Raw genomic sequence first — 13,077 nt, forward strand, 5'->3', positions numbered from 1 at the left:
AGCACACAAAACATGTTCCTCGAACTTGCAGCTCCTGCGATACCAAATGCATCACATACATCATTTTAATGCTCCCAAGTGAGTGCAATTTTAGTAGTCACAATTGCAGGAAGTATTAGATTCATGGTCAGATGGTGCTACAGCCTATTATTTTGAATTCAAGATGTCACACACCTAATAGAATTTAAGTTCAGAAATACAGACCATTTATTTTCAAGGTACCAGATCCCTTTCACTCTCAGCATAAAATACATATTTTCAGGATGAATATATCATTACTGGACTAATGAGATAAATAAAGGCAATAACAAAAGTAATACAGAGCAAAAAGACATTATTTATTAAAAGTAATTTAATAAAATGTCTGCAGCTAACTTAAATATATGCAGGGGTTATGTATTTTGCTGTATTTTCTGAAGAAGAAATTCTACTTGTAAATTTAGATTTGGCTGTCCTTTCTTTGTCTTCTTACTCAGTATTTTATAAGCTTCCATTTTCTTTTTCTTGTACAAACGTTGAGCTTCTTCTCTTTGTTCTTTTCTTTTTTCTGCTTCCTGAAATTAAATAAATATGTAAGATTATGAAACAACTACAAACCCTCTGTGACTGTGAAGCTATTTACAAGCAATATAATTCATTTTTGTATAGATACTGGCAATTAGGTATTGTACTGCCAACAGAAACACCACTTCTCTAAAGCTGAATCAGGATGTTCTTTCAGCACATACTGCAATCAGAACAAATTATACAGCCTCAAGCTTTAAGATAAGAGCCAAGCTTTCTTCAGCAGAACATCCTACAATAAGGTTTGCTGCTGCAATGTATACTGCTTCCTTTCTGTGAAATGTGCTCCTTCACTACTCTCCTTAAATGAAAAACCCCACTTTCTCCTCTTGAGTGCAAGAAAGAAAAAGGTGATTCAGCAGCTCCTATGTGAATATCTTGCCAATCCAGATGTGTTTGGATATTAGACACTTCCGCACGGGACAGGCTGATAGGATATGGGACCTATCTAGACAATGCATTGGGCAGATTTGTGATACTAGGACAACATTATGTAGGGGAAATTAATCCAGACCAGACTACTAGTGACCTCTTCTCTTTAAAGCAACACAGACTCTTATCTTTACTTTTAAGAGAGATGGAACAAAACTACGAACTCTAATCAAAATTCTACACGTAAAACTTTCCATGAAGCACACATGCAACCGAACTACTAATGGAGTGTTAACGATACATGGAAGGACCATCAACATTATACAGATAATCACCACAGTGTTATCTGTTACCCCCTTCTCCAGTGTTGTAATTTTACTCAGTAATTTGGGCTAACATCCACAAGCTAGAACAAGCTTACTTCACTTATATCATGTCCTACCAAAATATGCAAGACATCACAAATCAGACTGAAAGACTGTTCCAGTTCACTTGGATAATTTCTTCTCATAAAGCTTATTCTTTGAAATGCAGTGCCCTGCTGATCACATAGGCAAGCATTTCTGCAGAATGCCTGAACAGATGATAATTTATGGATCATATTTTTGTTTTCCACAGCACAGATGGCTTCAGTGATGTACAAAAACTAGTAAGAATTGCTCTCCAATATAAAATTTACAGGACATAACTCAAAAAAATATTTCTGAATAGAAATCTAAAAATCTCAGGGAAAAAAACCCAAACAATCAAATAAACACACATATGCAAAAATATGCACAGATAAAGAGATAACCTCTCTCCATTCAGAATCTTTGACTTATTTTACCATAATGACTAACAAAATTTATTCCCCTTAAAAAAAAAAACAACAGAGCAGCATCAGCTCTAATTTATATGTAATTTACTTCATATCTAATAATTTTTCTGCTGTTCAGCATATTCTTGTAAACAACATACAGTCAAGCTACCAGCCAAATGCTTACTTCAAAGCAAGAACATTCATCTTACAGAGCTGCTACTTACCTTTGCATTTTTTCTGATCTTTACTAAATACTGGCTTTTTTTTTAGGCCAAAAAAGGCCCTTGAGGAGGCAAAAATTGTGTCTTTACGCTTATTTCTCTTCCCAAAATAAATAATAGTAAATCCAGTGTTTGCTAATACATATGACAATGTAGAATGAAGTACATACTTTACTTTTTCATCATGCTGCACTCAAGTACTCCACCTAAATGATTATGTTATTGGGGCACTTAGCTTCTGTTTTGCCTAATTATCTTTAACAAAACTAAAATGCTAACATCTGTACTCAGGCAACTCCTATGTGCTGCTCAAAGAGAACTCCCTGCAGTCTTGCTAGGGTTCTGCTTGTTCCCATCTTCTCTAAATAAGCCGGTCATAATGTTAATTTCTTTTGACACAATCTCTAGCTAATATGCAAAAAAGCAGCCACAAGCAGAATAACCACTTAAACTCACCCAGAATCACAGATCAGCTCACTAAAACTAAATACAGCTGAAGAAACAGTATCTTTTATACAGCTATATATTTGACACTTATATAGTAGCTACTGAAATTTAGTATGTCACCAGAAGTTGCACAACTTCTACAATGTTACACCGTGTGCCATTTTACAGTGCAACAAACAATGTCCTGGGAGAAAAAAAACCCAGTTAATTAAGGACTTCTCAAATTAATAGTACAAGTGAGCTAATCTACAGTGATGATATTAGAATATGTCCTGTAAAAATAATTCAAATTAAATTAAAATGAAGGGAATGACTAAAAATTTTGATTGTGGAAGCTATTAAATTTCATTGTTTCACTGTTGGCCAAAGTACATAAAAAGGTAAAATGAAGACTGCATTATGATAATGCCTTAAGAAACAGGATGTGTTTCATTTTTCATGAAGATGATAGTATTGTTATTACTTCTCCTTTTACAAAATTTAACAGGTCTAATATAATCCACTGGGGTATGCAGATCAAGCTCTAAGCTTTTCTTCATGTACCAACTGACATAATTAAATCCTGCTATGGGCAACTGCAAGATAAAAATAGTAAGAACAAAGAGAATCATCTTTTGAATGCCTGTGTGCCTGAATACCACTGTCAAGCTGAAAAAAACTGAAAGAGTTCCAGTATCTCCTATGGTCTTCCCTGGCTTCAGATGGAAGACTGAGCAGTAGAAATGCTATTAATCTAGATTTTGTTTAAAATCAAGAAAGTTCTCTGTGTAAGATTTACCTCTTTCTTTCTAGCATGCTCAGCCTTTATTTTCTCATACTCTTCTTTTGCCTTCTGATTGGATGTTTTATTTTTAACCTTCTCTTGAGTCCCAACTGACCTGGAGGAAAAAGTACACATTCTTGAGACACTGAGTATCATCAAACAGACATAACCATAGATCCCACAGCCACTGCAGAATCACAGCAGTCTTCCACTGCTTTTGCCAGTGAAGTTAACTACAAATACCGGTCTCAGAACACTCATCCTTCTACACTGACTAGATTGTTTGAACCACTCTTACACGATACCCAACACCATGCCAGGCCATGCATGAGCAGTCAGCAAGAAAACATAACAAACTAAACTTCTTCAATGCCAAACGTACCCAAGACAAGAGTGCACACGACTGTTAGTAACGCACACACCTCATCCGCTGTAGCTTCACATGGATGATGTCTCCTGAAGCTTAAAGACTGCCTACAAGAGTTTTCCCCATGATTCAAGCCACTCAGAGCTAGAAAACCTGAACATACTAGCTTAGAGCTGCATTCTCTCTTTCTAGCTCCAACACATGGAAGCAACTGCAGAGAGAACAATCATTTAGAAATACCACTCTCATGGGAAAAACAACAAAAATTTTTTCCTTTATTCTCATCTCCATCTGGTGGCCATACTGTGCAATGATGTCTCATTGTCTCAAGTACAAAACACTTACGCTGCCGTTTATTTTTCTAACAAGCAAGAAAGAATATTTAAGACATAACAAAATTTCTAGTAAAGCGAATCACCAAAGTCCACGTGAACTGTTAAGATCTAAAATATTTCTTTAGCGAGGGAAAGATCTACATTTTTAAAAATACACTTTGAAAACTTACTCTGCTGCTTTATTAAGCTTTTCTTCTGATGACACTGAATCATTTGGAGTCCTGCGCCTCTTCTTAAGCTTCTCTTCCTCTGCAAGGTAAAGATGTTTCAAGTGCTCTGGATAGGTATCTGTAAACTGATCATCCTGTTGTGAATGCACTTGTCTTCTCTTTTTCAGTAATTTCCTGTACTGTTGTTCAATCTTTTGTTTCCTCCGAAATGCAAATCCTCGTCCTGAAAGCACAAGTAAAAGGGAGTTAAATACACCTGCACTAAAATAGTACCAAACCATCCAACTGTTGTCAGGCCCCTCTCCATCTGTTTTCTCCCAAACTCAAAAAAGCCACTACATGTGGCAATTTCAATAAGGACCAGTCATAAGTTCAAGGAAAGAACCACTATGATTAGGTTGTTCCCTACTGCAACATTGGAACTTGCACAGATTTACTGAAAATTACTGCCTAAGCCCCCGAGAGAGCATTGCAAATACTGCTACTTAATGCCCACTCACCACTCTGCACCTTTGCCAGTGTTTTTTGAATCCAGTGAGAAGATGTATTAACATTTCACTTCACTCCTACTATTGACAGCTTGTAAAGCAATATGAAAATAGATTTGAAAATAAGCTCCTAAAGGCAATCTCAAGAGAACACTGGTAATAATGCTGGCAACAGCAGCAGGAGTGTGCAGCAGCTGTGACACACAGAGAAAAGTCACTAAATCGTCCTATCACTCTGTACTAATAATCCACTATGTCTTTTCACTTAAAGAGTATTTATTGCTACAACTTTCCTTCTACACATGTCCAGAAGTGTTTTTCTACAGCAACATCATATAATTATTTCTGCTTAAAAGAAAGTTCAGACACTGGCTGTTTCAGTCTCAAACATTAAAGAAAACTTACCAAAGTTGAAATTAAACAAGCTTTTTTCCTAATGGCTTATTTTTTATTGCATTAGTCTAAAGATCCACTGACTTTCATAATATTCACTAACAAAGCAGTTTCTAAAGGGAAGTCAAATTAATTCCAACTTTTCCTTTTTTCTCCAAAGCAGCCACTTCAGCAACGCTCTCTTTCCTACTAATTTTTACATCTGTATAACTACCTACCAATAATCCGAACCTTTTCTCAAACACGCTTCCTTTTTAAATGTACGTCTTACTATCCAGAAAACCCAAGGCGAGCCCTAAACCCGAAAACCATCGCCACACGGCGCAGGGGCTGCCATCCGAGCCCCGGGAGCTCCAGCTCACACAGGCCGCCCCAGCCAGCCCTGCACCCCCATCCCGAGTGCAGGGCCGCCAACACCGGGGGCGAGGCGGGGCTGGGGGCTCGGCCAGCCCAAACCCCGCTGGGCCTGGCAGGGCTGGCCGCAGCCAGGACGTTCGAGTCCAGCCGGCTCGCAGCTGGGCCAAGGCGTCGGGCTTCCTTCGGCGGCCCCGACTCACCCTCCTGGACGCTGCCGACAACGCTGCGCAGCAGGACGGGCCTCCAGCGCCGCTTTCGGCCGGGCCCGCGAGCCGCCGTGGCCGCCGCCTGCCCGGGCCCGCCGCGCCTCGCCGCCGCCATCGCGCTTCCGGCGCTGCGCGCCCAGTGACGTCACGGAGCCGCGCGGCGGGGGCCGACGGGCCGCGCGCGGGGCCATGTCGCGGCCGTCGCGCGCGCTCCCGGCCCAGCCGGCCCCGGCGGCGGCGGCGCGGGCGCTGCGGCGCGCGGCGCGGTTCGTGCGGCGCGCGCTGCCGCTGTGCCGCGCGCACACCGTGGAGTTCTTCACGCGCGGGCTCTGGCAGCGCCTCGTGGCGCCGCGCCCCGACGCCGTGCTCGAGGCGCTGCGCGCGGCCGGGCCGCTGGCGCACCCCCTGGCGGCGGGATCGGGCGCCGCGGCGGCGCCGTGCGGTGAGTGGGCGCGGGGCGCGCGGCCGTGCCGGGAACGGGAACGGGAACGGGACGCGCCCGGACCGCCCCGCTTCTGAGGGAGCGAGCGCGGCCGGCCCGGGAATTCCGCTGCGGGGCTCGCGGTGAGGCGCTCGTGACGCCGGTCTCATGTCGTCAGTTTCATCCTGTTCGTTTGGAAACGAAACTCCAAACTGTCAAATTCCTTCACTCTGCCTGACCCCTGAAGAACACAATTAAAATGAAAAAAAAACCCCAAATCAAACAAAACATACCCAAAACCTCCACATGGAAAGATGTAACAGTTAAAAGTCCTCCGAGTGTTGAAACTGGAGATGCGGAGGACAGCTGGAAAAGGCTTAAACGCCGCTTTCCTGTGTGTCTGTAATAGTGGGTCTGGCACAGGAAAGCAGCTGCTTTATTTCTGACGAGATCTGTTTAAGAAACACTTCATATTTTCAGTAATTTTCACGTAACTGAAGAGGAAGGCAGCTAGGCTGCTGTGCTGCTGAATGTGCTGCAGTCCGAGTAGGAGGGAAACGTACCAGTAATGCTCCTTCAGGCAGGGCACAGAAATGAAGATAAAGCATCTGAAAGCAGTGGTATCTGGGGGGATTGAGCCCAAGCAGAGAGATCATTTTCAAATCCAAGGTGAAATCTCTGACAAAGCCCTTAGCTGAGAAAAGCCGGTGTCGTGCCAAAGCATATGGAATGTAGATAGCTGTCACAGTGCGTTAGCTCTGAAATCCTACATTATATGGCACTTGAGGCAGGAAAGTGTGTGTAGTGTAAGAGAAGGCTCCACAGAAAGTAGCATGTACTTTTTGGCATAGAAGACAAGCTAAGATAATGATTTGGACTCAGAAATAGATTGAAGAACTGTGAATTTCTACATCACTAGCAACATTTCTCAGTTGGATCTGAAGACCTTTCAAAATATTAACTGCAAGACTCATTTTTAAAGGGTTATTTGGGAAAAATCCCACAGAGTTTATTGGTGCATGGAAAAGACACTGGATGATGAGTTATCTTCAAGAGCCAGATGGAAACAAGACGGTGATCTGGTCAGCAAGCAAAAGTGTTGGGAGGCAAGGCCAGGCTTAATGTTCTTGACAGATAATGTCAGACTCAGAACTGATTCAGAGGAACAGGACGTAAAATTGAATGTAAATAGAGGCTGGAACAAAACTAAATTATCAGATGCAATCATCATAAAGAAAACAGTAAAGGAAAATTACTCTGATCTAACCTGTTTCTATGGGAAAGTCCATGGAATGATTCAAACACCAAAGTGGTGGCCTGTAGACTAGCATGAGAATCAGGAAAGCAGAGTATTGTTTTGTAGATTTCAAAATTGGATAATAATTTAATAATCTGCATTCAAAATGCATGTTGCAGAATCTGATACAGAAATTACTGGAACAAAAAAAACAATTTATGTCTAAAATTAAGCATGTCTTTTTTGAAGAGTATGAAGTTTTCATGCTGTGGCTAAAATACAACATTTCTTCTTTCGTTTCTGCAAGAATTTTTTCTGCTCATTAAAATAAAAAAAAAGGAAGAATTGCCCCTTTTTTTCTGACTTTAGAGTATGCTATGTAACAGAATGCACTGTAGTGGAGTGGGCATATCCTTGCTGATTTGTTGGTTCATCCCTTACTCATTTGACTTGCATGGTATCTGTTCATCCAGTCATATGATGAAAATACTTTGTAGTAGAATATGAGTTTGTCAGTGAAGATACCTGCAAGCATCTTACATTTGCAAATTAATGCACTGCTAGCCTGTATTAAAATTAGGAGAGAGAGAGAGAAATGTAGTGCCATAGCTCATTCGAGTACATTAGTGCAACTCAATAATGTTAGGGATCAGAAACCAAACATTAGAGCTCTTGAAACCCATCATAAACAGAAATTACTCTTCTTTGATCAAAGTAATTTCGTTATAATGACCATGTGAAGGATGGAACCCTTGTTTTCACTCGTACCCTGCAGAAAAATGTAAGATCCCTTTTTAGAGTCAGAAACTGATTTGAATACATCAAAAAGCTGACACTTGCCACATTGTATTTTGTTTATCATGTCATTGCTGTAAATTTGACACAGGCACAGAAAAATCTGTGTTTAAGTATTTTAATATTTTACTGTAAATTACTGTTTGTACTGTGATTCCAGCTTTGGGGCACGTATTTCTTTCCTTTGAAGATTTGTTTGCAAATGTATAGACTGACTGGTTTAAAGACAAGCTAGATTTCCTCTTGTGGGCATCCAGAATAGAAATGTGTCTAAAAACCTAGAATTTTTAATATTTATAAATTAAGTTAAGGAGTGTTATAGAACATGAGATTGATGCATTGGATTTCAGTTAAGTGAGATTTGTAAGAGCAGTAATTATTTTTTATGTCAGCTGCTGAAAAAGTGAAAGCACATCTATTTTCTTACCTTTCTCTGATAAATCTTACAAAAGATACATTGAAAAGCTAAGTTGCCCCTTCTCCCTAAAAGCTGTGGTCTTTATTTCTCATCTCTAATATCCTATTACAATCTTATCCTTCATGAAGACTACACTAACTACAATTTTTTCAGACAAGGAAGTTGTTTATGGAGAAATGTGGCTTTCTTTTTAGATGTTGTAGCAGAGGGGAGTAAGAAGTGCTGTGCAGACAACGAAACCATGTTAATTCTGGTCATAGCTTAGAGAATATTTATGCTTTCTTAGATACAAAATTTGTTTGCTGCACTTGTGCCTTTGTAGTGTCATATCATGAAAATTAACATGGTTTGGGACTGTTTTCAGTGGATTGTAATATATGCATGGCCTTTAATTGTGGTCATGCAAGGAAATTAAGAGCATTAAAACTGAGGTCAATCTAAACAGCTGTATACATGGTCGTGCCAGGTTCAGGAAAGCTACTGTGCTAGGTATGTACTTCCTCAAAATCTATCTATGACACAAAAGACAAGCCAGGAGAATTTCCAAGTTTTTGTAACAATTTGATTGCTGGACTGGGTGCCTTTTATATATTGAAAAGAATTACAAATATATAAAATTATTAGCAAAATTATGCAGAATTCACAAATGGTTTTATGTAAAATAGACAGGAATTTGACAATTCAGAACAATCTCAGAATTAATAAATTATTCATACTAATATGTTTCACTAATAAATGTACATTTTTGAAACTCAGTACTAAGCAATACCAAAATGAAGTATTTCCTCATGAATCTAATAAGATACACAGTAGTTATACTGAAGTAGGTCTGCTAAAACGACAGATTTTGTCACATTTACATTGGTTCAACTAAGTAAAATTTGACCTCAGCTCTGGAGAGGGAATACAGCTGAAGAAAAATAATGAGTTTCCACACTTAGGGAAGCAAGATAATGCCCAGTTGTGTGTGATACTAAGTATTTATTGCCTGTAGTTCTCTGTCAGAAGTTAAGCACTGCTCACATAAATCTTTTCCTTTTCTTTTATGTGCAGATGATGACATCTTTTCCAGTGCATTTTGTGAAAACTCTGAGAAGCTTGTCAATGTACATTTGTTTGCCCTGGCTGCTAAGTATTATTCTCTGTCCAACCTTGGAGTGTGTACCCCATTAGAAGATGTGCTTGAAGCACTGAAAGGAGACAGTGAAGGAGCAATAGGTATATTTACATTTGTATTTTAATGTTTACTTATTCACTATAGGAGTGAGTTTTGGTTTTGGAGGGTAGTTTGTTGTTTGAAGGTTTTTTCCTACATGATCCTCAATTGCATTTTCATTTGTTCTTGGATAGTTTCTTTATTGTCTTTGTTTATGAAATGGTAAACAAAAAACTTGCTAAAATTTGAGGATTTGGTATCTATAGACCCATCAGGGTATTCAGTTTTAAAGGGGATGGGACAGAGAAGCTGGCACATCGCTATGTGAGATACCTTCTAATTCTCTTTCTTTGTGTTGTCCCCAAGTGGCAGGAATCATTCTTGCTACTCATGTTTTTCTTAGGATTATAACCCTAAAATATGGCAAATATATGATGTCTTAGAAAAAAAATATTTTATTAATTCTGTATTTTTTGGACTAATACCAATTATATGTGATAAAACAAGAGTAATTTCATTTTCTGTAGTTAAAGAAATTGAATTAAAACACTTTTAAATTGGCATCAAGTTGGACTCTTACCCCAGTTATAATTTTTAAATCAGATTATATTTATCCTTTCTCGGACTACTGTCGTTTTCACTGTAAATGTGCTATTCATAGTTTGCTATATTTTGAAATGTCTCATTAGTTTTTAAGAGACAGACTGGGCAGCTCTCTATCTTGCCTCCTAGTGCCTTTTATCTCTGGGATGCATTAAAACTCCTGACATTTCTTATCCTAAGTGATAGCACCGTTATACAAATGTTGCGCATCTCTCCCATTTTCTACAGTGATCTCTTTCCAATTTTGCCATTTTTCATGGGTGGCTTCTCAGGTTTTTTTAGAAGTACTAGAATGCCATTGCTGAGATACTCCTAATGATTTGTAGAGCATTCATCTTACTTTCTGGTTTCTTTCCTTATGCCCTTAGTACATTGGAAAACCTTTTTTCTTCCTTGACAACTGTATGCTGCTTTTCTTTCCCACTAGCTTTTTAGCTATTTTCATTTTTACTATATCTCATTCCCCATGTTCCTCTTAATTTTCTGTAATTCTCTAATTCTACCTTCTTGTATTTGAGTTCATACTTGGATTAACTTTCTTAATCAAAACTTTGAGGATTCTTTCATCTTCTTGTCATGCAGGATGGAGCATCCGGAATAAGGCAATTGCTGAACACTTTGTTTTCTGTGTGGCAGGAGTGATGCTTGGTTGGGTAACTGGGGCCTGGGTTTGTATTTTTGCAGTACTTCTGAGTTGTACTTCTTCGGAAAAATATAATATGTTCCAAATGTGTACAACAGAATTATAATTCAGAACCTTTGTACTGAATTTGCAGTAAATATCAGTTAAATTAACTTAAGTTCCTGGTAATCATTTGGCAGAGGTAAAATACCAACTTAGGTATTCATAGTGTGCAAGTTGCCAAATGAAAGTTGTGATCTTGGAGCTATTTTAAATATTTTGAACTAATTTCTACATTTTAGAAGATATGTTTGTTCCCTGACATGCCAAAGCTTGCAAGTGGAAAGAAACACAAGTCTGAGAAAACTGGCAACTTTGTGATGGCGTTGTTTATATTTTGAAAAATATGCATCAGGATAGTTCCATTTATGTTTCAGATGTTTTTAATATGTTTTCTTCTTCTAAGACAAACAGACTTTTGAGTCTATTCCCACAGTTTGCATACTGTGAACTTACATAGTTCTCTAGCTTCTTTGCAATCTTAATGTAGATACACTGCTATCCTTCCTGGGAATAACTGGGAAGCATGAACATTTTAAACTAATGAATCCATCTTTAAATTCCATGTACTGGAATATCTCCTCAGAAGGGTTTTTTGAGTATATGGTTTGTCCAGTTCCTCACTCTGGATCATGGAGTTAAATCACTGTAGTAAACTTCTGTACAGATGGTGTTGTGTGGTATGGACTATGGATTTATACTTCTTTATCTGATGTATCTGAATTTCCATATGTCTCTGGGGTATAAAATCCCTGCACCCCGCCATAGTAGGTCTTAAAAAAATCTGTGTTAGCCATATATAAAATCAGACTCTCTTTAATTTGCTCAGCTTCACAACTAGAGATGTATCTGTAAACAGCACTACAGAGTTAAAGCAGTTCTTCAAATAGAATACAGGTACTCATGCTAGGGATTCCTAGTGGAAATGAGCAGCATTTCATTACCAACTAAAACTGGTAACATGAAGCTTTCTGTTACTCCATCATATCCAAGCTACTTCTGTAAAGTATTTGAAACACACTATCTTTTTTTTTCATCACAAAGGGAGATGGTTCTCTAAATTTCTGATGTTTCTTGAAATTAGTACTTTTTCTGCCTGCATCAGTTGTACACATAATAAGGAAATGTGCATGTATAATTATTTGTTTCAAGAAAGTAATTTTGTGATAGCAGAAAGAATTTACACAGTTTGAGTCAAGCTAGTATTTTTTTTTAATTCAAATTTTCAGTTGTCCAGGACAGTCCCCAGATACATTTGTTTGCATTAGTTTGTAATATCTGCTTGTTTTTCAGAATAATGTAAAAACCTATCAGAATTTTGCATAAAAAGCAGGAAAAATAAAATTTATTTCAAAAACTGTAATTTTCTCCAAAAAGTATAGTTTTCTCTTAGCTGAAATACAAATAGTGTGCTATCCTGCAGAAAGCAGGGAAAGAAGTCAAAAAGTGCTTAAGAAGCTTTCATAGCTAAGGCGATAAATAAACTATATATATAGTTAAAAACAAATTATGCCTTTTCTATCTGGAACCTCAGCTTTTGTAAGTTAGGTAATTGTTTTGGATTTCTACCATGCTTGAAATACTTAATTTGGATTAAGTACTCTCTGTGACATAGTACTTCACCTAGCATTACCCCATTCAGTCTTTTGAGTTCATAATAGAGAAAAGAGTAAAGGTGCAGTATGTGGTCACTGTCTTAAGCGACAGTGCTGCTTTGGAGAAAAAACAACTTTTATTTCTGACAAGAAGTTAAATGTCTGTTTCTTCTCGTTCCAATTCTGTTTTTTTTTCTGATGAGCCTTCCCAGACACAAAAATGTTCAAACATAAACAAAAAGAGAGACCTTCTTTATTTTTAATTTTTTTTTCCTGTCTGTTTTTCTTTAACCTGGTATGCTTCCAAATTGAGAGCTTTTTAGGATGCTGTATAGATCTTGACAATTTTAAAGTTAAGGAGATTCTTCAATGAGATGACAAACACTTGTTTCTGCTATTTGTATTGTTTGAGTCTTTTAATCTATTTTTCCTTTTGTCAGTTCATAAAGTCTATATTAGATTTTAAGTATTGTCATAACAGTTTATTATAAAAACCCCAGATGTTTAAGAAATAGACAAATCCCTTGGGGGTTGGGAAAAATAGAGAAAACACTGGGTTTCTTATGAGTTCAGTTCAATTCCCCACTCTCTTTTAAAGAAGTAACACACTTGGCTCTGCTCCCAGCATGATCTGATCAAGAAATGAACATGGTTTTTGCCTAATGATCAGTTTCTGGATAGATGAATG

At 38.3% G+C, this 13,077-nt stretch overlaps 2 protein-coding genes across 7 annotated transcripts in view; one reads left to right on the forward strand and one right to left on the reverse strand.

The window, feature by feature from the left end:
- Window positions 1–317: 317 nt before the first annotated feature.
- Window positions 318–5,611, reverse strand: CCDC59 (coiled-coil domain containing 59). The gene is made up of 4 exons (XM_030260596.4): window positions 5,477–5,611; window positions 4,039–4,261; window positions 3,182–3,281; window positions 318–554 (listed from the first exon to the last, which is right to left on the reverse strand). Exons 1-4 carry the CDS (start codon window positions 5,595–5,597, stop codon window positions 393–395), a joined length of 606 nt encoding a protein of 201 aa, XP_030116456.3. The 5' UTR covers window positions 5,598–5,611; the 3' UTR covers window positions 318–392.
- Window positions 5,612–5,671: 60 nt separating this feature from the next.
- METTL25 (methyltransferase like 25) overlaps window positions 5,672–13,077 on the forward strand; it is a 43,874-nt gene continuing 36,468 nt past the window's right edge. For all 6 annotated transcript variants that reach the window (XM_030260555.4, XM_072923131.1, XM_072923132.1 and 3 more), the window contains exons 1-2: window positions 5,672–5,924; window positions 9,407–9,571. In XM_030260555.4, coding sequence (XP_030116415.4) covers window positions 5,672–5,924; window positions 9,407–9,571 — 418 coding nt within the window. The remainder of the gene's footprint in view (window positions 5,925–9,406; window positions 9,572–13,077) is intronic.

The sequence above is a fragment of the Taeniopygia guttata genome, chromosome 1A (assembly GCF_048771995.1).
Source record: "Taeniopygia guttata chromosome 1A, bTaeGut7.mat, whole genome shotgun sequence".
Taxonomy (NCBI): Eukaryota; Metazoa; Chordata; class Aves; order Passeriformes; family Estrildidae; genus Taeniopygia; species Taeniopygia guttata.